General features: G+C 39.4%; 1 protein-coding gene across 1 annotated transcript in view; it reads right to left on the bottom strand.

The window, feature by feature from the left end:
* The window catches only part of Nox4 (NADPH oxidase 4), a 123792-nt gene that overhangs the window by 27088 nt on the left and 72264 nt on the right, over positions 1 to 24440 (bottom strand). The window contains exon 11 of the mRNA XM_055623253.1: positions 13197 to 13278. Within this exon, the coding sequence (XP_055479228.1) occupies positions 13197 to 13278 (82 nt within the window). The remainder of the gene's footprint in view (positions 1 to 13196; positions 13279 to 24440) is intronic.

Genomic DNA, 24440 nt, shown 5'->3' with positions numbered 1-24440 from the left:
AAAATGAGAAACAGACTAAATCTCTGCATTGTTGCTTAAATGATGCAATACTAGAGACTCAATGATTCACAAAAGATGCTACCTACTCAGAAAACAAATTCTTTAGTGTTTTACCACACTGAAACACATGGCAGTGCTATTTCAAGATTTACGGTTTACACTGACAGAACTTAGGCCATTCTAGGTAACGCATGTGTGTTATTTAGAGAGAAAACTTGCAAATTTTGGTTTTGAAAAATACTGTATCTAGTAAAGGAAAAAAAAAACCTTTACCTAAAGAAATAATGAGCAAAGTTAATATGTTTAATGTAGTATTTAAAACATGTGAAATATTCTACTAGTACTAAATACATTACAGAATTATATATGGATGATTATTATTCTGTCTACTTAACTCATGTCTTTCATTTAGTCAACAGTCATGAACTATGTGTGAATTATTTGGATGATAATGCTATTTTTGATTCAAGACTAACAATGACTTGAGATCTAACTAATGAATTTTTGTATCTTCATCTGAAAGAATCATTAAATAAGATAAATAACAAGTTAATTGAATGAACTGATATTTAAAGGAAGATGATCTTGGCAATCTTCAACAATAATATTTATTTTTTTAAATTTCATCAACAAATAAGTGAAAGGAATCATGAAGAAGAAAACCCATTTTTCTAATTATCTGCTTCCAAAACAACACATGATTCTCCCTCCTCACATAGCTATTCTCTCTCTGGTGTTTTGTAATAGCTTTGAACAAGAACACTAGAACTTGGAGTCCCAGCCATTTACTGGGAATGAGATCACAGGCAATCTACTTGACCTCTCAAAACTTCATTTCTTTCATTTATAAAACAGACAGGATGTGATGATACAGAGAAAAACTGTTAGGAATTGTAGAACGCAACACAAAAGTAGATCCTTTCTACTGATGACATCAGTGTATCTACATTATGTCATTAGGACACAGTACAGCATAGACAGAGAAATGGACTGAACTTAAAACAAGATACGGAATGGTATGGATTTGCTCTGATGGATCTTGGAGAATCAGTTACTGTTCATTCAAAACATTTGTTATAAATTGCTACATTTAACCATAGAAGTCATACATATAAATGAATCCCAGTTAATATTTTGAAACCTGAATTTACAATAAAACATTTATATCAGCTTATTCAGAATGATTTATACTATATTTTAAGCACTGCTTGTTTAGTTTTTATTTTTTCATTCTTTATTAATTACACTTTATTCACTTTGTATCCCCCTGTAGTTCCCTTTCTCCTCCCGTCCCAAATCCTTCCCTTCCTCCCACTTCTGCATGCATGCCCCTCTCCAACTCCACTGATAGGAGAGGTCTTCTTTTCCTTCCTTTTGATCCTAGTCTATTAGGTCTCTCAAGAGTGGCTGCATTGTCTTCCTCTATGGCCTGGTAAGGCTGCTCCCCCCTCAGGGGGAGGTGATTAAAGAGCAGACCAATCAGTTCATGTCAGAGACAGTCCCTGTTCCCATTACTTTGGAACCTACTTGGACACTGAACTGCCATGGGCTACACCTGTGCAGGCATCTTAGGTTAAACCCATGAATGGCCTTTGGTAACTTAAATCACAAATAGATCCCCACACATTAATAGTGGGAGACTTCAACACGCCACTCTCAACAAAGGACAGGTCAACAAAACAGAAATTAAACAAAGAAACAATGTCTCTAACAGAGGTTATGAATCAAATGGACCTAACAGACATTTACAGAACCTTACACTCACTCAAACACAAAAGAATTTACCTTCTTCTCAGCACCTCATGGAACCTTCTCCAAAATAGACCATATAGTTGGTCACAAAGTGAACCTCAACAGATACAAGAAGATTGAAATAATCCCTCGTATCCTATCTGATCACCATGGAATAAAGCTGAATGGACCTCAATGACAGAAATAGCAAAAGGGCTACACACACATGGAAACTGAACAACCTGCTAAAAAATAACAGCTGGGTCAGAGAAGAAATAAAGAAAGAAATTAAAGTCTTCCTAGAATTCAATGAAAATGAAGGCACAATATACTCAATTTCTCAATATACTCAATATACTCAATTTCCATTAAGGGGAGGAGGAACCCTTCCATCAGGGGACTTGGAGAGGGGCATGGGAGGAGATGAGGGAGGAAGGGTGGGGTTGGGAGGAAATGAGGAGGATACAGCTGGGATACAAAGTGAACAAACTGTAATTAATATAAAAAACAAAACAAAAAAAGTAATTTCCATCGCGATTTTCTAAATTGTTTTAGTTGTTTGTTAAGCTGGAGTTGACTAACCAGTCTTCTGAGATATTTTGCTTTATTTTATTTTTTCTTTATTATTATTTAATTACAATTTAGTCAGTTTGTAAGCAGGCTATAGCCTCTTCCCTCATTTCCTCCCAGTCTCCTCCCCCTTTATTGTTCCTCCCCCATGTCCCTCCTCTAGTCCACTGATAGGGGAGATCCTTCTCCTCTACTATGTGACCCTAGAGAATCAGGTCTCATCAGGACTGTCTGGATCCTCTTTCTCTGTGGCCTAGTTGGCACCCTCCTAGGGGGAAGTAATCAAAGAGCCAGCCACTGAGTCCATGTCACAGACAGCCCCTGTTCCCTTTACTAGGGAACTCACTTGGAGACTGAGCTGCCATAGGCTACATCTGAGCAGGGAGTATAGGTCCTCTCCGTGCATGTTCCTTGATTGATTCATCAGCCTCTGCAGGACCCCATAACCCAGATTATTTTTTTCTCTACTGGTCTTCTTGTGATGCTCATGTCCCCTCCAGGTCTTTCTATCCCCCCGCCACCTTCTTCCATAAAATTCCCTGCACTCTGCCCAAAGTTTGGCTATGAGTCTCAGCATCTGCTTTGGAACTCTCCTGTGAAAGGCTCCTGTCCTGTTCCCTGTTTTTTCCTACTTCCAATATCTATCCTGTTTGCCTTTCTGAGTGAGGATTAAGCTTCTTCCCTAAGGTCCTCCTTGCTTAGCTTTTTTAGGGTCTGTGGATTTTAGTATGATTAGCCTATATTATACAGTTAATATCCACTTATAAGTGAGTATATATCAAGTGTGCCATTCTGCTCTGGGACACCTCACTCAGCATGATCTTTTCTAGTTCCACCCATTTGTCTGCAAATTACATGATTCCCTTGTTTTTAATGGCTGAGAGTAATATCCCATTGTGTAAATGTGCCACGATCACTGTATCCATTCCTCAGCTGAGGGGCATCTGGGGTTGTTTCCAGATTTTGGCTATTAGGAATACAGCTGCTATGAAGATAGTTGAGCAAACGTTCTTGTATTTTTGAGCGTCTTTTGGATAGATATCCAGGAGTGGCATTGAAGATCTTGAGGTTGTACTATTCCTACTATTCCTAATGCTCTAAGAAAGCACTAGATTGATTTCCAAAGTGGTTATACAAGTTTACATCCCCATCCGCGGTGGAGGAGGGTTCCCCCTTTCCCACATTCTCTCCACCATGTGCTTGTCACTTGAGTTTTTTTTATCTTAGCCATACTGATGGGTGTAAGGTGGAAACTTAGGGTCGTTTTGATTTGCATCTCTGGATGACCAAGGACACTGAGTACATCTTTACATGCTTCTCTCTCAATTGATATTCCTCTGAACGCCTGCAGGTGGTTATTTTTCATACGGTGGTCATGGTAGGTCCTGGAAGCCCATAACGTTTTAATTGAAACTGTAGGAGGCAGTAGAGCTCACTCACTCACACATTTCAGAAAAAAACAAAACAAAACAAAACAAACCTTGCTTCCCTAGGAATCACTGAACCACCGCATCCCCCTCCCCTCCTTCCCTGCAGACACAAAAATACCAAACAAAGATATGGCTGGGAAATTTGGACTTCAGTAGACACTTACGGAAGGAAACACTGCTAATAAAATGCTAAGTCCTTCACAGAAACCATTCATCACTTTAGATGACAGGATAAATTATTTCTGGATTGGAATAATTTATCAATAATTCATACAATAAGAATTCTATTGAAATTATATTCTTATACCTATTATGAATTGACTCGTTTAAGGATGGCTTTTAACTTACTTTTCAGTATTCATTTAAACAGTAGTTTTCAAGAACAATTTCATGTTTCAGAAACTGTAGATTATCTCTGATAACTTTCTGTTTGTCTAGAGATGAATATGTTTTTGAAAAGTGACAGTTTCCAAGTGAATTCCCTAGTAAGGGGTACAGGGGCTGTCTCTGACATGAACTCAGTGGCTGGCTCTTTGATCACCTCCCCCCTGAGGGGGGAGCAGCCTTGCCAGGCCACAGAGGAAGATAATGCACCCAACCTTGATGAGACCTGATAATCAAGGGTCAGACAGAAGAGAGGAGGATCTCCCCTATAAGGGGATTAGGGAAAGGGTATAGGGGGAGAAAAAGGGTGTAGGTGGGGCTAGGATGAGAGGAGGGAAGGGGCTTGCAGCGGTTATACAAAGTGAATAAAGTGTAATAAATAATTATATAAATAAAATTCAATTAAAAAAGAAAGGGGACAATGTTAAAAAGGGAGCGTTTTCTAGTCAAGAACAGCAACATGGGACTTTGAAGTTCTTTCTTGTTTTTTTTTTTTTTTTGTATTTTTTTTCTTCTTTCCATTTTAGGGATCAAAGCTAGGGCTCACACATGCAAGGCATGACATTATCATTCAAAGACATCCAGACCAGAATTTTTTTTTATTTTAAAATTTTTTTTTATTATTACAATGTATTCAATTTGTATCCAAATTGTAGCCCTGTCCTCCCTCCCTTCCCCATCCCCACTCTCACACTCTTCTCCCCTCATGTTCCTCCCCCAGTCCACTGATAGAGGAGGGCCTCATTCCTTTCCATCTGACCCTAGCTTATCAGGTCTCATGAGGACAGGCTGCCTTGTCTTCCTCTATGGCCTGGTACAGCTGCACTCCCCCAGGGGAGGTGTTAAAAGAGTCAGCCACTGACCTCATGTCAGAGACAGTCCCTGCTCCCCTTACTAGGGAACCCACTTGAGCACTGATCTGAGCAAATGACCCATGGGCTACATCTGAGCAAGGGGTCTATGTTACCTCCATGAATGGTCCTTGGTTGATGCATCAGTCTCTGCAAGTCCCCCTGGGCCCAGATATTTTGGCTTTGTTGTTCTCCTTGTAGAGTTCCTGTCCTCTCCAGATCTTTCTATCTCCCCCTTCTTCCATAAGATTCCCTGAAATATGCCCAAGGTTTGGCTATGAGTCTCAGCATCTGCTTTGATACCCACCTGGTTAGAGTCTTCCAGAGGCCCTCTGTGGTAGGCTCCTGTCTTGTTCCCTGTTTTCTCCCACTTCAGATGTCTATCCCATTTGCTTTCTGATTGAGGAATCAACAACTACCCTAGGGTCCTCCTTCTTGTTTAGCTTCTTTAGGAGTATAGATTTCAGTATGTTTATCCTATATGATATGACTAATATCCACTTATAAGTAAGTATATACCATGTGTGTCTTTTTGCTTCTGGGATACCTCACTCAGGATGATCTTTCTAGATCCCACCATTTGCTTGCAAATTTCATGATTTTCTTGTTCTTAATTGCTGAGTAGTATTCCATTGTGTAAATGTACCACAATTTCTGTATCCATTCCTCCGTTGATGGACATCTGGGTTGTTTCCAGCTTCTGGCTATTACAAATAAAGCTCTATGAACATGGTTGAGCAAACGTCCTTGTGTACTTGAGCATATTTTGGATACAAGCCTAGGAGTGGTATAGCTGGATCTTGTGGTAACATTATTCCTAGTTGTCTGAGAAAGGGCCAGATTGATTTCCAAAATGACTGTACAAGTTTACATTCCCACCAGCAGTGGAGGAGGATTCCCCTTTCTCTACATCCTCTCCAGCATGTGGTGTCACTTGAGATTTTGATCTTAGCCATTCTGATGGGTGTACGGTGAAATCTCAGGGTCATTTTGATTTGCATTTCCCTAATGACTAAGGACATTGAATATTTCTCAAAGTGTTTCTCTGCCCTTTGATATTCCTCTATTGAAAATTCTCTATTTATCTCTGCACCCCATTTTTAAAATTGGATTACTTGATTTGTTGTTGTTTAACTTCTTGAGTTCTTGATACATTCTGGATATTAACCCTCTGTCAAATATAAGGTTGGTGAAGATCCTTTCCCAGTCTGTAGGCTGTCATTTTGTTCTGATAACAGTGTCCTTTGCTTTACAGAAGCTCTTCAGTTCCATGAGGTCTCACTTATTGATTGCTGATATTAGAGCCTATGCTGTTGGTGTTCTGTTCAGGAAGTTGTCTCCAGTGCAATGAGTTCAAGGCTCTTCCCCATTTTTTTCTTCTAATAGGTTTAGTGTGTCTGGTTTTATGTTGAGATCTTTGATCCACTTGGACTTAAGTTTGTGCAGCATGATAAATACAGATCTATTTGTGTTTGACATCCAGTCAGAGCAGCACCATTTGCTGAAGATGCTGTCTTTTTCCCATTGTATGGTTTCAGCTTTTTTTTTTTGTCAAAAATCAAGTATCCATACATGTTTGAGTTTATTTCTGGATCTTCTATTCTATTCCATTGATCCACCAGTCTGCTCAGACCAGAATATTTATTTATTTATTGTTATTAATTAGTTTATTCTAATTAGTTTATTTGTATCCCCCATGTAGCTCTCTCCCCACTCCCCTTCCAATGCCACCCTCCCTCCCACTTTTCCACCCATGCCCCTTCCCCAGTCCACTGATAGGGTAGGACTTCCTTCCCTTCCTTCTGATCCTCGTCTATTAGGTCTCATCAGGAGTGGCTGCATTGTCTTCCTCTGTGGAGATAACCTAGAAACCCTGCACAGATGTAGCTCATGGCAATTCAGTGTCCAAGTGGGTTCCATAATAATGGGAACAGAGCCTGTCTCTGACATGAACTCAGTGTCTGGTTCTTTGATCTTTTCCCCCTGAGGGAGGAGCAGTCTTACCAGACCAGATTTTTAAGATCTCTTCAAAAAGAAAGAATTTCTAAATAATGTACTAGTTAGAAACAACAGAAGTCCCAATCTAAAAAAGACTTCATAAACCCAAAGTCTGCTGAGATTGAAAGATGTCAGGTAGGTAATAAAAACAGAAGATAGGACAAACCAACACAGTCCATCTCTCTCAAGAACTGGATGCCAAATCACATAATCTCAAGTTTGTATCTCTTTAGATACACCTACATCTCCAGAGTGTTAGAAACAGCCAGCTGACTCCCATAGCCCTTCCGGAACCAGTTCTTATAACTAAGAAAGTTACTCTGCCACTCACTAACGGCCTTCTTGTTTGCGTACCACTTTCTGGATTTTTCTTAACATTTGAGCAGTGCTTCCATTTTCTAAAATCACTTGATTTTAGTGGTCTACATTTTTGCAGTTCCAAAGTCAAGAGTTTTATTTCTGAGTTGAATCTGATGGGTCCTCGAAGTTACTACCTGCTTATATTACTAGAATAACTCCATTTTGACATATTGCTTCCCTAGCTTTGAGACCAACAACAGCATCATAAATACTCATGATTCCATTCTCCATTCAAGCAAAAATTTAATGGTTTTATTTCTCTTGCTAGCTAAGTATTATAATCCCACTGGTAGAAAAGACCACAGTAAGTATAGAGATGAGAAGATAATAGACAATAATTCTTCTTTATTTTATATTTATAAAAGAGATCTACTTTATTTTCGGCTTTGAGTGTTTGTGCATCTGTGAAAATAGGTGCCTGTTTTAAGTGCAGGTGTTTGTGGAAGTCAGAGGTGCAGATTCCGCACAGGCTGTTGTGGGCCACCTGATGTGGGTGCTGGGAACCACACTCAGGTCTTCTGCAAGAGCATCAAGCCCCTTAGCCATTGAGCCGTTCCTATAGTCTCAACAATGAGAGACAATATTAAAATAGTCTATGTATTGCAAAGAACAACACAAATTGTAGTGGCTGCAGAAACTTCTAGAATAGCTCCCTTATTACATAGGTAGGAACACAACAGAAAGAGACTTCACTCTGCGAACATATCCTATCACCAGGTCACCTTTGTTGTGGAGAACAGTAATCTCTTTGACAGGGTCAAGACTGGAATGCAGTAAGAACATCCCACAGATTCAACACAGAGCTTTCAAGCTACCTCAGGGGAAAGTATGTAGTCAAGAAAGTGGAAAACAGAGAGATAAAAGCAAGGAATAAAATGAGAATTCATTTCTTTCATTTCTTATTTATTTATTTTATTCACTTTACATCTGTGTAGCCCCTTTCTTCATACCCTTAAAGTCCCACCCTGTCTCGAAGCCCCTTCCCCCCTCCCCTTTTCTGAGGAAAAGGTGGCTCCTTTTCCCATCCACACCAGCTCATCCAATTAGGAATAGCACTACCTCAAGATCCATCTATACCACTCCTAGGCATACATCCAAAAGATGCTCAAGTATACAACAAGGACATTTGCTCAACCATGTTCATAGCAGCTTTATTTGTAATAGCAGGAACCTGGAAACAACCCAGATGTCCCTCAGTTGAGGGATATCATTGTGTGATACATTTACACAATGAAATACTACTCAGCAATTAAAAACAAGGAAATCATAAAATTTGCAGGCAAATGGTGGGATCTAGATAAGATCATCCTGAATGAGCTATCCCAGAAGCAGAAAGACACACATGGTATATACTCACTCATAAGTGGATATTAGTCATACATTATAGAATAAACATACTAAAATCTGTAAACCTAAAGAAGCTAAGCAAGGAAGACAACTCTGGGTAAGATGCTCAATCCTCATTCAGAAAAGCAAAGAGGACAGACACCAGAAGAGGGAGAAAACAGGGAACAGGACAGGAGTCTACCACAGAGGGCCTCTGAAAGACTCCACCCTGCAGGTATCTAAGCAGATGCTGAGACTCATAGCCAAACCTTGGGCAGAGTGCAGGGAATCCTATGAAAGTACGGGGAGATAGTAATATCTGCAGGGGACAGGAGCTTCACAGGGAGAGCAACAGAACTAAAAAGTCTGGACACAGGGGTGTTTTCTAGGATTTCTACTACAACCAAGGACCATTCATGGAATAGCCTAGAAGCCCTGTACAGATGTAGCCCATGGCAGCTGTGTCCATGTGTGTTCCCTAGTAATGGGAACAGAGATTGTCTCTGACATAAAATGATTGGCCTGCTCTTTGATCACCTCACCCTTAGTGGGTGGCAGCCTTACCAGGCCATAGAGGAAGACAATGCAGCCAGTCCTGATGAGACCTGATAGGCTAGGATCAAATGGAAGGAGAGGAGGACCTCCCCTATCAGTGGACTGGGGAAGGGACATGGGTGGAGAAGAGGGGTGGAGGGTGGGGTTGGGAAAGGAAGAGGGAGGGAGCTACAGGTGGGATATAAAGTGAATAAACTTTAATTAATAAAAATAATCATAAAAAAACTGAATGTGTCCTCTTCCCCTGTGGCCTGCTAAGGCAGTCCCACCAGGGGAAAGTGATCTGAAAGCTAGCAAGTGAATCCATGTCTGAGGCAGTCCCCACTTCCCTTACTAGAGTGCCCACTTGAAGCCTAAGCTGCCCATCTGCTAAATCTTTGTAGGAGGCCTAAATCCAGTTCATTCATGGTCCTTGGTTGATGGTTCAGTCTCAGCAAGCCTCTTTGGGCCCTGGTTAGTTGGCTCTGTTGTTTTTCTTGTAGAGCTCCTGTCACTTCCGGGTCCTTTTCTCTTTTCTCCCACTATTCCCCAAGACTCCTTACACATTATCCAATGTTTGGTGGTGAGTCTCAGCATCTTTTTTGAGGCACTGCAGGGTAGTGCCTCTCAGAGGACAACGTTGACAGTATCCTGTCTGCAAGGTTAGCAGAGTATCCCTTCATTGTGTCAGGAGTTGCCACTCTTCTCTCCTATAGGGTGCATCTTTGGTTGGACCAGGCATTAGTTGGGCATTCCATCAATTTCTCTTCTACCTGCTCTATCTTTATCCCTGCTCTACCATCCCTCAGAGGGATGGTAAATTTTGGGTCCAAGTTTTTGTGGGTGGGTTGGTGTTCCCTGCCATTTACTAGAAGACTAGTCTAGTTAGAGCATGTCCTCTTCAGTCTCTATGGCTTCTGCTACTAGAAGTTTCTACTTGAATCCCCTCATATCCTCCCAGAAGCCTAACCTGAAATCTATCTTATACCTGGTTTCTCATCAAAACTATGAAAACCAGAAGGGCCTGGACAGATACCTCACAGACACTAAGAAACCACAGATGTTATATTGCCCGGAGGTGATGGTGCATGCCCTTAATCTCAGCACTTGGGAGTCAGAGGCAGGTGGATCTCTGTGAGCTTGAGGTCATCCTGGTGTACAGAATGAGTTCCAGGACAGCCAGGACTACATAGAGAAACACTGCCTCAAAAAAAAAAAAATTGAGAAGGAGGATGACAAGGAAGAACATGGGGAGGAGGAAGAGGATGAAGAAGAAAATTAAAAATACCTTCACATAGTACAATTCCTGACACATACTGATATTCTGTATTTTACTAATATTTATTTATTATTATAGATGATAATAAAAGTATCTTCAAAATATGTTACACATAAATGAATAAAAACTACTGAAAAGGGAAGCAATCATTTCTAGAAATAGAACTCCAAGTACAGAGGATAAATAGGAAAGTTATCCAGCAAAGAGATGAAACCTGAGGTCATTTGAGGACTTTGGAGATATTACCCAACCTTATCATTTGGAGCCATTTTTAGGCAGCCACTTGGAAATGAGATTGTGTTGAGATACAGATTGTGCTGTCCAAACAAAAGGTTGCTTTTTGGCAGTCAAGCCAAAGAACAACTCTGACACTGGGTCATAAATTATATTTCTCTTTATAATCAGTGGGTGCAGGACTGCAAGATGCTACTGCTCATAGGACTTAATCCTCGTGCAAACAATGTGGAAGTAATTTCATCCTGTGGTCCCTCAATACTTTATGCATATCTGTACTAAATCTTCCTACTGGGCCATATTTTGAGGCTAAATTTTCCACTGTAACGTCTAAATGATGCCAGACGTCCTCAAACATTTTGCACATCTGAGCTATTTGTATAAGAATAGGAAGATAAATATAAACATCCTTCAGATATACCATAAACCAGTATCTCTTCAGACATAACGAACGACGGTGGCGTGAGCAGAGACTGAGCAATCAAACTTGTTACTCCTGCTCATTTTCTCTAACCTACGAATCCACACTGACTTTGCAGTTCAGTGTACTTTTCTTTAAGTCATCTGTTTTGTCCTCATCTATTCACATTCTGAGAACTTCCACAGAGCCATGTCAGTGCTTGAATTCTAAAGAAAGAATGGATGACCCTGATTTTGGCAAAGGGTCAAATGAGAGTTTTTAAATTTAAGAATATAATTAATGCACTTTGTATTATTTTAGAACAATGATCGCCAGAATCATAGGAAATGCTTTTCAAATGACTTTCCTCTAATATAGCGCTCTCTCTCTCTCTCTACTTCTCTCTCTCTGTCTATCTCTCTTACACACAAATTTCATTAATGAGTCATTTTTCTACCTCTGAGTATTTTTCATCTGAAGGTTACATTTTTATTCTCTATTTCTTTGTTAGATTTCTCTTGTTCAGAGAATGCTATGGATTAAAGGAAACTATGCACCTAGTTAGAGTTTACACCAAATACAAAATCCGACAGTGTATATTAGTTGGAATATACTGAGTTTATGCTTGGTATTGTACGCTCTATAAGTATTATCATTTGAATGTAACGTTTGTAATATAGGGTAGGCATCTTGCTTTTTATCTTATATTTTGATCATACAACTTTTTTATTTTTACCAAAAAAGAGTGTATACTAGTGAACCAGAAAAAAGAAAGAAAGAAAACTATGATGATAATCTTTATTTAAATACTATGCTGGTCAGGGTGTGGAACAAGGGGAACACTGCTCCAATGCTGGAGGGAGTGCAAATTTGCACAAGCACTTTGGAAATCAATCTGGCAATTTCTCAGAAAATTGGGACTAGTTCTACCTCAAGACCCAGCTATACCGCTCCTGCACATATCCCCAAAAGAAGCTCAATCATACTACATGAACACTTGCTCAGCTAAGTTCGTAGCAGCTTTATTTTTAATAGCCAGAATCTGGAAACAACGCAGATGTCCCTCAACTGAGAATGAATAGAGAATTTGTGGTACATTTACTCAATAGAATACTACTCAACTATTAGAAACAAGGAAATCATGAAAATTTCAGGAAAATGGATGGACCTAGAAAAGATCATGCTGAGTGAGGTAACGCAGAAGCAGAACAATACACATTATAGGAGCCTAGCATGACTGCCCTGAGAGGCTTCATACAGCTGTGGAATGAAAGAGGTGTTAAGACCCACAGCCAAACATTAGGTGGACCCTGAGAGGAGTGTGGGGAAAGACAGAAGGTCCTGGAGGGGACAAGAATCCCTCAAGAGGACCGAGGTGTCAACTAACCAAGGCACATAGGGGCTTACGGAGGCTGAAGCACCAACCAAAGAACATGCATGGCCTGGACCTAGACATACAACACATATGTGATTGATGGGGCCTTGGTCCTTAACTGGGTCTCCTTGTAACAAGGGGAGTGTAGGTCATATCTGACATGGACTTCATTGCCCGCTTTTGAATCACTCTTCCCTAGCTGGGTACCTTGTTGGGACTCAACAGAAAAGGGTGTTATAAACCCTCATACAATTTGATGTACTGGGGTGGGTTTGTAAGAGGGTAGGGGTGGCCCTTTTCTGAGGAGAAGGAGAGGGGAAAAGGGAGAAAAGGGTGGGAGGGTGGAACCAGGAGGAGAGTAGGCAGGGTCCTGTGGTCAGGATGTAAAATGAATAAATTTATTAAAAATATAGAACATAGAGAATAGGATGAAGAGCTGCCCTTTGATAATACAGCATCATTATACAGAAGGTTCATTACCTACATACAGAAAAAACTGCCTTGTCACATCTCATTGTACTTAGAAGCAAAGCTCTGTCATCTGGACTATTTATGAAGAGTCAAAGATCATACATTACAAATAGGATCCAAGTTGGTTAGCCTAAATTACTCAGGATTTTCACAAACCCCCAAAAAACAATTATATTTAACCTTCCTTGCACCAATTTCTGGGTAACATCTGACCCTTCCCTTTTTAATACTGAGCAAAACTCTTGTTACTTACTTGGGGTAGTTTCTAGATTGAATGAAGGGCAGAATCTCAGAGTCTTGGCTTGATGGAGGCAATAGTAAATCTCGGAATCGTTCTGTCAAAAGAAAAAATATAACTGTGAAAAAAAATAAGTCACCAGAATGTTGTGAAAATAGGGTTGTTTACAGAACAAGAAAATTTGAACACAAGAAACTTCCCAAAGACTCATACTCCAACGAAGGACTATTCATGGAGATAACATAGAACCCCTGCACAGATGCAGTCCATGGCAGTTTAGTGTCCAAGTGGCTTACATAGTGATGGGAAGAGGGATTGCCTCTGACATAAACTGATTGGCCTGCTCTTTGATCACCTCCCCCCTGAGGGGGGAGCAGCCTTACCAGGCCACAGAAGAAGACAATCCAGCCATTCCTGATGTGATCTGATAGACTAAGATCAGAAGGAAAGAGAGAAGAACTTCCCCTATCAGTGGATGTGGAGAGAAGCATGCATGAAGAGAAGGGAGGTAGGGTAGGATCGGGAGGGGAGGAGGGAGGGGCTTGTGGGAGGATACAAAATGAATAAAGTGTAATTAATAATAATAAAAAAGAAAAGAAAATAGGGTTGTTTGTCCTTCTGCTGTCTGCATGTATTTTATAAACAAAATAACATACTCATTAAGAATATCTTTGACAGAATATTCTTTAGTATAGACTTCTAAAGTCAGGGAAAGCTCACAAAACAGACACATGATGCTAAATACTATTAACAGTACAGTGTTATTAATTTGGGCAGTAGGAGTTAAGAAATATACCACTAATAGCTTTTTGTTACATGGCAGGCATTTGTAAGAACTTACATAAGATCAATGAAAAGACCAAATGTATTATTATATGCTACTAATATTCCAGATGCGATACAGAAGAGCAATTTATATCTCTCCTGGAAATGTGAGCTTTGCATTGACCATTGCCAAGTATTTTCATTCCGTACCCTGCAGTAATATTTACATGTGACTTAGGTAGCAAGTAAGAGAGCATTCATAGCAACATTTTACAAACAACCATAAACAGAAATATCTAAACTTCTCCTAGACATTAGAATGGGCAACTTGATTCAGTAGAATACTTCCTAATTAAAGTAAACTGGATATTTTCACTTATAACTAAAAATTTACTAATATTAATATACATTTGAGAGGAAAAATATCAAAATATGATTTATTTAAAAAAAAGCAATGAAATGATGCATTGATTCAACATAGTATACGAAGCCAATGAAAAACAAACAAGCCAATGAAAACAGGAATGATGCAGTCAACTATATTTCATGGTTAATTTTTAGGAAGATGTAGAAAGATTCAGTAATGGAGAAGCAAAAAGTCACTGTGAATAACTGTTAGTATTTCATATGAATTAATTATATTGTGATGAAATAATAAATATTAATGTTTCAAATGCTCTAATTATATTATTATGGTTACTAAATAAATGAGTTTAGAGGAATCAAAAGAGGAGAGCAGGCCATGGAACAAGATTTAGATTAATGGATTTCAAGGCATATACTTTTCATAATAAAGGCAAGAAGAAGAAAGTATGACAATGACAAAGGCAGGAGGGATAAATGGTGTCCAGTGATACATTAGCAATACAATCACTGCCTAGCTGCATGCACTGCCATGACATTACTGTAAGGAAATCAATCCAGACAAGGTAAATCACCATGACTCAATAGAATAGCTGGTCATGTACCAAGCAGAAAATTATGAGAATAAATAGTATTGACCAGCTTTCACAACCAAGTTGCAGTAATAGGCTATGCTACAATTCCTATGCTGCTGTAAATCTACCAACAATGAAGGTGAGCATTCTTCAGGAAATACGAAAGACCTACACTTGGTAACTTTACTCTTCCCCAGTTACTAAAATTAGTCACCTACAAGCAGACTGGCCGCAGAGTATTACTGAAATAGGTCATGTAATTTATTTTCTTACATTAAATCAGAATCATTTCTGGTTTCCATTTTATTTATTTTCTGTTTTTGTCACTCAGACAACCTTGAGAACACAGTTGGGGATAAAGTGGTAGGATCCAAGAATGGCAGGAGGTTTTCTGGTTCTATTCTGAAGTGTAGAGTTCCAAAGCTGTAGCACATATTTTCTCTATTTGTATTTACTCTTTAATTTGAATCCACATTTTTGAAATATTAACTAATACCAACATCTGTTACATTGTTATTTTTAAATCTATGAAGTTACTATTTGTTCCAATGAAATCACAATCAACTATTTTTGAAATTCGTATGTTTCCTTCTTTTAAAATTGTTTCTTTTATTATTTAGGATTACAATTACACCATTTCCCCTTTTCCTTCATCCCTCCAAATCCTCCTATATACAGCCTTCTTCTCTCATTTAAATTAGTGGCCTCTATATTTTGATGATACATAGCTTTACCCTATAGTATAAACGAGTAGTATGCAATATTTACCTGCTTCTAAATATTTTATCCACTTAATCCTTTTCTAAAAAGTATTCTGAAAATAAAATTAAGTCCAAAAGAAATTAAGAACTTTATGTATCATGTAAAAGAATGTTTTGTCAAAAAGGTATGATAGATATCCTCTGTAGCTAAAAGTATCTATTGAAACTTGGAGAATGATTTCCAAACTTGCTTAAAAGCAGATCCTAAAATGTGAATATTTTAATTAAATTTTTATTTTTTATATTAATTATAATTTTTCACTTTGTATCCCAGCTGTAGCCCCCTTCCTCATTCCTTTCCAACGCCACCCTTTCTCCCTCCCTCATCTCCTCCCTGCCCCTCTCTAAGTCCACTGATAGAGGAGTTCCTCCTCCCCTTCCATCTGACCCTAGTTTATCAGGTCTTAACAGGACTGGCTGCATTAGCTTCCTCCGTGGCCTAGAAAGCCTGCTCCTCTCTTGAGGGAGGGGGGAGGTCAAAGAGCCAGCCACTGAGCTCATGTCAGAGACAGTCCCTGTTCCCCTTACTAGGAAAATCCACTTAGATACTGAGCTACCATGGGCTACATCTGAGCAGGGGTTCTAGGTTATATCCATGCATGGTTCTTGGATGGAGAATCAGTCTCAGAAAAGACCCCAGTGCCCAGATATATTTGGTCCTTGTGGAGCTCCTGTCCTCTCCAGGTCTTACTAGATCCCTCTTCTTTCATATGATTCCCTGAACTTAATACATATTATTCTGCTTTAATACATTATTTTTCCAGTGATGGGTTTCCCTCTTTTTATATATACCCTGAAACTTTTGATTATAAAGCCAGGATAAAAAGTCTCCAAGTATAAAATTATCAAAATAAGTAACACTATGCATACATATAAGCATAGTAAATGCAAAGAACCCTAAGTGAACACCATCGAAAATCCATCTCCATCTGTCATCCATTACTGTTAAGAAAAGTTCACAGACACACAATAAATATTCAGTACCTTGCAATTTTGTCTTCTTAAATGTTTTTTATTACTATACAAATAAGTTCCCAAATCTGATCAGTTACTTTTTTCTATTCCAGTGTATTCAGTGATTATGTTTGTTCTTTATGAAAACAAAGATAAATTATGTGTGATGCTCAGCCTCTCAGATTCCTGCCATCTTTATTCAGCTGCCATCCCATTCTTCATCTGATTCCGGAGAAAACATAATTTGATTTTTTTCATTTGCTGAGAAAGAAAAGTAAAACAGTACCTCTCGTGTAGCAAAAGGCCAAACTGAGTATTGTTTCTCAGCTGTCACATGATTTCCTTAGAAAACAGCAGTTTTCCAACACTGCTGTTCAGGCCTTTCATAGGGCATTTTAGAGGAAGATGTTAAAGCCACTGACAAGAACCAAGGGACTCGCTGCCGTGATGCTGTGATGAGCTGACTAATGAAGTAGGGATGTCTGGGGGTGATTTTCCATCAGTAGGGGATTTCTTAATTGACACAAGCTTTTAGAGACTTTCATCTTCTTTTTATTTCTCTCAGACTCAATTCACAAAACAGACCTGAAAGATGTCCTATACAGAATTACATTAATGTGTGCTATATAGACAACCATTTATGATACAATCTAGCTATTGTTCTAGATACGCAAAAACAAAATAAGAAAAATAATTTTTCACAATTTAGAATGGTTTTCTTTTTGCTCTATTTGCTATGACTCAGTTTCATGACATCTTTGGGAGAAAGTATCAATCTTCCGATTATCAGCACCGTGAAGTATACTAATTATAACAGGAATTTGTGTAATGTCAATGAAAAGTATAGGGGCCTATTCCTCTGGTGAAAATGAGATCTTCCTATCACACAAGGAAAAAGAGGAGGAAAATGAAATTATTTAAGAAAAAAATTGACACTCATAAATGCTATCCTTTATAACCTAAGATTCTTTTGATTACAGAACTTAGTTTCCTCAGTAATATCATGCAGAGGAATTTCTTTCCTGGAGAAACCCTATCAGAGAGATTTTTGGCAACTTTAAATCACTCTCTTTCTCTAGGTGGTCGTTTTTTCCCTGTCTGCCTCACCATTATCTCCAATATGAAAATGAATGCTTCACTTGCTTCGAATACATAAGCAAAGAAAGGCAGCCATATAAAACATTTCTCAAGGGTGATATCATTGCCACGAAATGACACATTTCTTCCATATTTATTAGTACATAAAATTTTTCCCTTTTTCTGTTAATCTTTATGCTGCACCTATTTGCCAGTTTTAACTGTTTTTATTTTTTAAATAGTACCCTATACTTGGTACACAAAGATTCTCTGTAAAATTTGTCAGTGCTAGGTGAAACACATTTGAATGCCACGAAGAAAGACGGAGTCAGGAATAAACCATGTTCCTGTTGTGTGGTGAACATCTGGATTGCACAGACACATGCTCATTGTTGGGAGCAAGGTCAGGGATAAGCCATTTTCCATGTTCCAGATGTTTTGTAAACACATGGATTGCAGAAGCATGTGCTCACTGCTAAAGTCATCTCAGACATAGATTTTTTGAGACAGGTGCCACTATCAAATATGGTCTAAATGACAAAATGCATTTTTGTACACTTTTATAACATGATCCAAATTACTCTTTATTTTAGAGTCAATTTTTAATTCCTTTATTAATCAGACTAAGAATCCCAAGAGGAAAGAAGATTTCTCTGATACTTCATGTCTAGTACTCAGTGAGGTAAAGGTATAATATAAGAGACAAAGCTATTACAGAAAGACACCCAGGTTATAAGTATATGCTTACTGTATTCTCCACTAGGGAACAGGCTCAGAACTGCAAAAATTGCTGAACATGTTGGTAATTAAATAAAAGCAAGTGATAAAGAGAGATAGAGAAAAAGAGAGAGGAAGAGGGATGGGGAGAAAGAGAGAGAGAGCGCTGATTAAGGATATTTTATAAAACCTATGGAGAAAACCCTTCTCTTCCTGGTAATAAGAGGAAACTAAATACATTTGATAATATTTACCCCTTTCTTCCACATTAATAAAGAGTAACAATCTCTAGTGGAAGACAGTTTAGAATTGGACATAAGAACAATATGTAGGGAATTAAATTTTATTTACATATTAATTTATTACAATTTACTCACTTAATATCCCTGCTGCAGCCCTCTCCCTTGTCTCATTAGTCCCACCTATCCTCCTTCTTCTCCCTGTATGCACTCTCCCTAGTCCCCTGATAAGGGAGGACCTCCTCCCCTTCTATCTGACCCTAGTCTAGAAGGTCTCATCAAGGCTGGCTACATCATCTTCCTCTGTGGCCTGGCAAGGCTGTATCCCACACGGGAGGTGATCAAAGAGCCAGCCACTAAGTTCATGTCAGAGTCAGCCTCTGTTTCCCTTAGTAGGGAACCCATTTGGAAACTGAGCAGCCAATGGGCTTCCTATGAATATTGGGTCTAGATTCTCTCCATGCATGGTCCTTAGTGTGCCAGAATCCTTATGGAATGAGAGGGAGATAGAAAGACCTGGAAGGGACAGGAACTTCACAATGAGAACAGCAGAGCCAAAATACCTGGGCCCAGGAGGACCTTCAGAGACCAATATTCAACTAAATATCATGCTTAGAGAGGAAGCTGAAGTTTTACTTCAATTTATACATGTGTTTCCTTGATGAATAAAATATTTATTGAGTAGTTGCTATTTGCCACATGCTATGAATAAAACAAATTCTCATCAAGGTAATTCTTCTTATTGAAAAAAATTCTCAAACAATAAAAGAATTGTAGATGCTCCTTAAGAAGGTTTTAAATTGAGTTATAAAATTACTTAAATAAGAAAAGAAGGGTATTACTCTTAGTTACTCAAAATTTAATGGTTTTTAGGTTTTGTTGTTTGTTTTGTTTGGAAAATAAATATGCACATTAATCTTCCAAAACAAATTACTTCAGACAATGGAAATTAAAGGGCAGACTTAGAGACAGCCATATCAACTAAAAAGAGACAGAGCATAAACTTCCTTTCTGAAAAGTTTGTTTAAATCAAATAATGTCCTTCATTACCATGGTAACTAGTGTTGAATGACAATAGCTTATATTTAAAGTGTTGCTTTCAAAACAACATTAAAAGCATCCAAAGCATATTACTTTGGATAGACCAAGAAATCTAGAATATCTTTTTATATAGCCAAGTCTGTAACAGAACTCAAAAGGAAATAAACAACAATTTTAGAAGAAAAATGTCAGCTGCCTGTTTGGCTTTTTATAAAACTTTCTATAAATATTAAGGCCAATGTGAGAAATCTACAAAACAAAATCTTATTCTTTCTTATATATAGGCATACAAAACAACCCTGTATACATACTTTTTAGAAGACAACATAAACACAATACATGTATAACCAGAGTTTAAAATGAGTTACAAGAGCTAGATCTGGATAGAGGCAAAACATTCACCCTGTCCTAGGAGTAGCTCCTGCACTACATTCCTTTCAGATTCTCTCAACTATACGAAAATGTATCCAACTTCAATGCTACTCTATATAGAATTAAATATTTATTCTAGATTTTACTTTTCTGTATTTCTGTATTTATTCTAGATTTATAGTTTGACATCAATATTCAGCAGAGAAATGATTAGGAACAATTTTCTCAGTAATGTGTGTTGTAGGTGAGGAAAGTAAAAATCAGACAGGACGTGACTATTAACCTATTAACATGTCGACTGGCTAGCAAGACATAGAGACAAAACAAAACAGAAGCAAAGTTAAAAAAAACAAAACAAAACAAAACTCAAGCACGCTGCTGTCTTGTTTTATTCCCTCCTGTCTCCTTTTGTCTAAGGTTTATTATACAGAAAGAGAAAGCTACCTATTCCATCTGTACCGCTCTACACCTGCTACATTGAAGCACTGCAGGTCAGAAGGGCGACAGTGTTGTGTTAGAAAAAGAAAAATATTTCAATGGGCCCTTACGCTTTTAGGAAAGTGGTGATAAAAATTCTATTCCCTTGACATCCATTATTCTGCTTCCTACTTGTTAAACATACCATTTTAAAAAGTGAAATAAGCTTTTGGAAACTAAAAACAGAGTTTTTGGCCTCCGAACACATCAATGATTCACTGTCTATAACCGGCTTTCTCCTAAAATATAAATTCCTTTTTATTGCTGTGGAAGCTATGCTATAGCAACAAAAAAACACTGAGAAAGGAAAGGAAGAAAACAGGTTCAAGCAAAGGGAAAGCAAATATCAGAGGCATTCTTGGATAAACACATTATTGTTACTAAGTTTTTTCCAACACAATCTACCTTTTAAGGAAAATGCTATACTTAACAATTGTCACAGCAAATGCATTTTTAAACAGTGTTGGCACTGAACAAAAGAAACACCTCAAAGTGATCAAGGCTCAGCTTGAAACTAATTCAGTTTCTGCTTTCAGCACAAACTCTAATACCACCTACGCTCATATTCAAAATGGAATAAGCAATTTTGTTCAGGACTCAAAGAAAATGCAAGGTTTTGTGTGCGTGTGTTTTTAAAGTATGCTCACCTAAAACCTGAGCTATGAAAAGTAATAGCATGCAATACATAGTCTTTTGAAACCTCAAAAACCAACCCAGCAGTGAGTCTTTTGTGTTCTTTAGTAGAGGACGTATTAGCCAAAGACAAAGCATATAGAATGGTGCATCAGGGAAGAGCCGGACTTAAATAATGCTGCCCTGTCCCAGCACACTAAACAGTTTTCCTTGAACCCCTGATTTCTTCCTTCATCTGCTTTCCTACTGTCAGGACCTCTTGTCTTTCACTCAGGTCTTTCATCAATCATGTTCATGATTTAAGGTCCAACTCAGACATTCACTCTTTGAAAGGGCCTTAATGATCACACTGAACAGTAAAAATATTTTCACTGAACTCCCTGCGCTCACTGTTGATGGTGAGCTATTATTCAAATTGAGATTAGGCCTTGGGGTAGAGATTCTTTATCTGCCCTAGATCAGAAAATGAAGTGCAGTTTCTTTGGCGTAGCTTTAAAAGGTTTACAAAAGGCTAAAAGATCTCCTATGTGTCCCTACAAATCCTTCACTCAACTCCTCTCACTGTGAATGGATCTATTCAGCCTAATTAATACAAGATCACTGTCTAATGAGCATGCACTTTTCATTGCTCTTTGTTTCTTTTTAAATTTTCTGGCTATAGACATTACTTAATCTGCTTTGGCAAGACTTCTACATTTTCCATTAAAGATCTTAGCTTATTATTCAGTTTTTAGCAACTCCTAGTCATCTAATTCTACAAATGCTGCTGATCTGAATCCAGTTTGGATACTAACTCTGTCTAGTCTATAATTTTCTGTTATTTGCTTTATATAAGTTTTCTAATCTGTGCAAAATCAAACTCTGATGCACCAATGCACTGGGAGCAAGAGCTGCAGTCCATATCTTCCCAGTGATAATTAGGGAAGGGCTAGCTAGTACCCTTGGTTCCGTCTCGGTGCTCCAATGAGCTTGTGTCTAGACACTATGAAGTTAAGTACTACTTCTTTTCTACCCTTCTTTTCTTAGCTTGAAAAGGATAAACAATGTCCATCCCATTTGTCTTTCTAAGTGAGGATTGAGAATCTTACCCCAGGTCCTCTTTCTTGTTTATCTTCTTTAGGTGTATAGATTTCAGTATATTTATCCTATCTTATAGGTCTATATAAGTGAGTATATACCATGTGTGTCTTTCTGCTCCTGGGATACCTCACTCAGAACGATCATTTCTAGGTCCCACCATTTGCCTGCAAATTTCATGATTTCCTTGTTTTTAATTGCTGAGTAGTATTCCATTGTGTAAATATACCAGTTTCTGTATCCATTCCTCAACTGAGGAACTCTGGGTTGTTTCCAAGCTCTGGCTATTACGAACAAAGCTGCTACAAACATGGTTGAGTAAATGTCCTTGTTGTGTACTTGAGCATCTTTTGGATATATGCCTAGGAGTGGTATAGCTGGATCTTGAGGAAGCACTATTCCTAATTGTCTGGGAAAGCGCCAGACTGATTTCCAAAGTCGTTGTACAAGTTTACATTTCCAATAGTGGAGGAGGGTTCCCCTTTCTCCACGACCTCTCCAGAATTGGACATTGGATGTAGGAGAAAACAAGTAACAGGACAGGAGCCTACCAGAGGGCCTCTGAAAGACTTTACCTAGCAGAGTATCAAAACAGATGTTAAGAATCATAACCAAGCCTTGGAGAGAGTGCAGGGAATCATATGAAAGAAGGTGGAGTTAGTAAGACCTGGAGAGGACACGAGATCCACCAGGACCAAATATATTAGGGCACAGGGGTCTTTCTTGAGACTGTTTCTCCAACCAAGGACCATGTATGGATATAACCTAGAACCCCTGCCCAGATATAGCCCATGGGTAGCTCAGTCTCCAAGTGGGTTCTCTAGTAAGGGGAACAGGGACTATTTCTGACATGAATTCAATGGTGAGCTCTACGACCTGCCCTTCCCCCCCTCAAGGTAGAAGCAGCCTTGCTAGGCCACAGAAGAGGACATTGCAGCCAGTCCTGAAGTGACCTGATAAGCTAGTGTCAGATGGATGGGGAGGAGGTATTCCACTGTCAGTGGACTTGGAAAGGGGCTGGGAGATGAGGGAGGGAGCATGGGATTGGGAGGGAATGACAGAAGGGGCTACAGCTGGGATACAAAGTAAATAGCCTGTGATTAATATAAAAAATTTTTTTGAAAAAAAAAAGAAAAGGATAGGGGGCGGAGCCAAGATGGCGACTAGCACACACAGTTTCCGAGCTGTGGAGGAGATAAAGTTCTGAGCTGATGTGTGGAAGAACTTCTGAAGCCAGGGAAACAACGGAGAGACTTTCTAAACAACAGGGAACATCGCAGGAGGTGAAAACCTTGGTCTCGGGTCACCCACGGACTTGATTGGGGAAGGTGAGAAACGATCCTTTGATCTCTCGGCACTCCCCTCCCCCAGACCTCCCTCCTCCTCGGCACAGGCACAGCCGACTCGCCTTTCTCAGCGCAGACCTAACTGCCTGGGGCCTGCAGCCACTGAGGCGGAGCCCCAAGCCCTTTATCGGCAAAGGCCAGCAGTACTGTGTCTCGGAGTCCCAGATTCACTCGCGGCGGCTGCACCATCCTCCCAGGGCCCGAGTCTGCTAGACGCCATACTAGCTCCGCAGGAGCGCCATCACTGTTGGTACGGCCCGCCCAATCCCACAGTGACAGAGAATTCGCTATATAATCACCAAAACCAGACAAAAACGCCATACAAGCTAGACACACCAGGCGCTGGGCCTCCGAAGCTTGGAGAGCACAGTAAAGAGACCCCAGGACTTCCCAGAAAGCATCTGGACTAGCAACCCAGTCTCCAGTTACAGCGGGACTTTCTAACCTGGCGGCGGAGCAGCACTGAGCTGGCGGGGCACATCAGCCCTCCAGTTTAAGACTAACCAGGGCCAAACCAGAGAACAGAAAGGCTGATTACCCAGATTCCCACTGACGTGACCACCCTGAAATCTCCAGCTGCAGCAAGACCTCATAACCTGGCAGTGACAGCAGCACGGAACTGGCGGAGCACATCAAAGAAGCAGGGCCAAACCAGAGAGCAGAGAGCCCAGATACGCCGATCTCTGCCAAGTGTCCTGCCTGTAAGTGAGTGCACCCTTGAGAATCTGCAACTCCACTGATCCTGGGTTCTGCTAAAACAGAAGCCAGGCATCGAACCCCCTCCCACCCATATACCCACTTTGGGAAACAGAGGGGCACTTGGAACATTGAAGTTCCTGCTCTGTGGGTCTAATTGAGGAGT

Source organism: Psammomys obesus, unplaced genomic scaffold (assembly GCF_907164565.1).
Source record: "Psammomys obesus unplaced genomic scaffold, mPsaObe1.curated_primary_1811, whole genome shotgun sequence".
In the NCBI taxonomy this organism is placed as follows: Eukaryota; Metazoa; Chordata; class Mammalia; order Rodentia; family Muridae; genus Psammomys; species Psammomys obesus.
This window is presented reverse-complemented; position numbering and strand designations above follow the sequence as displayed.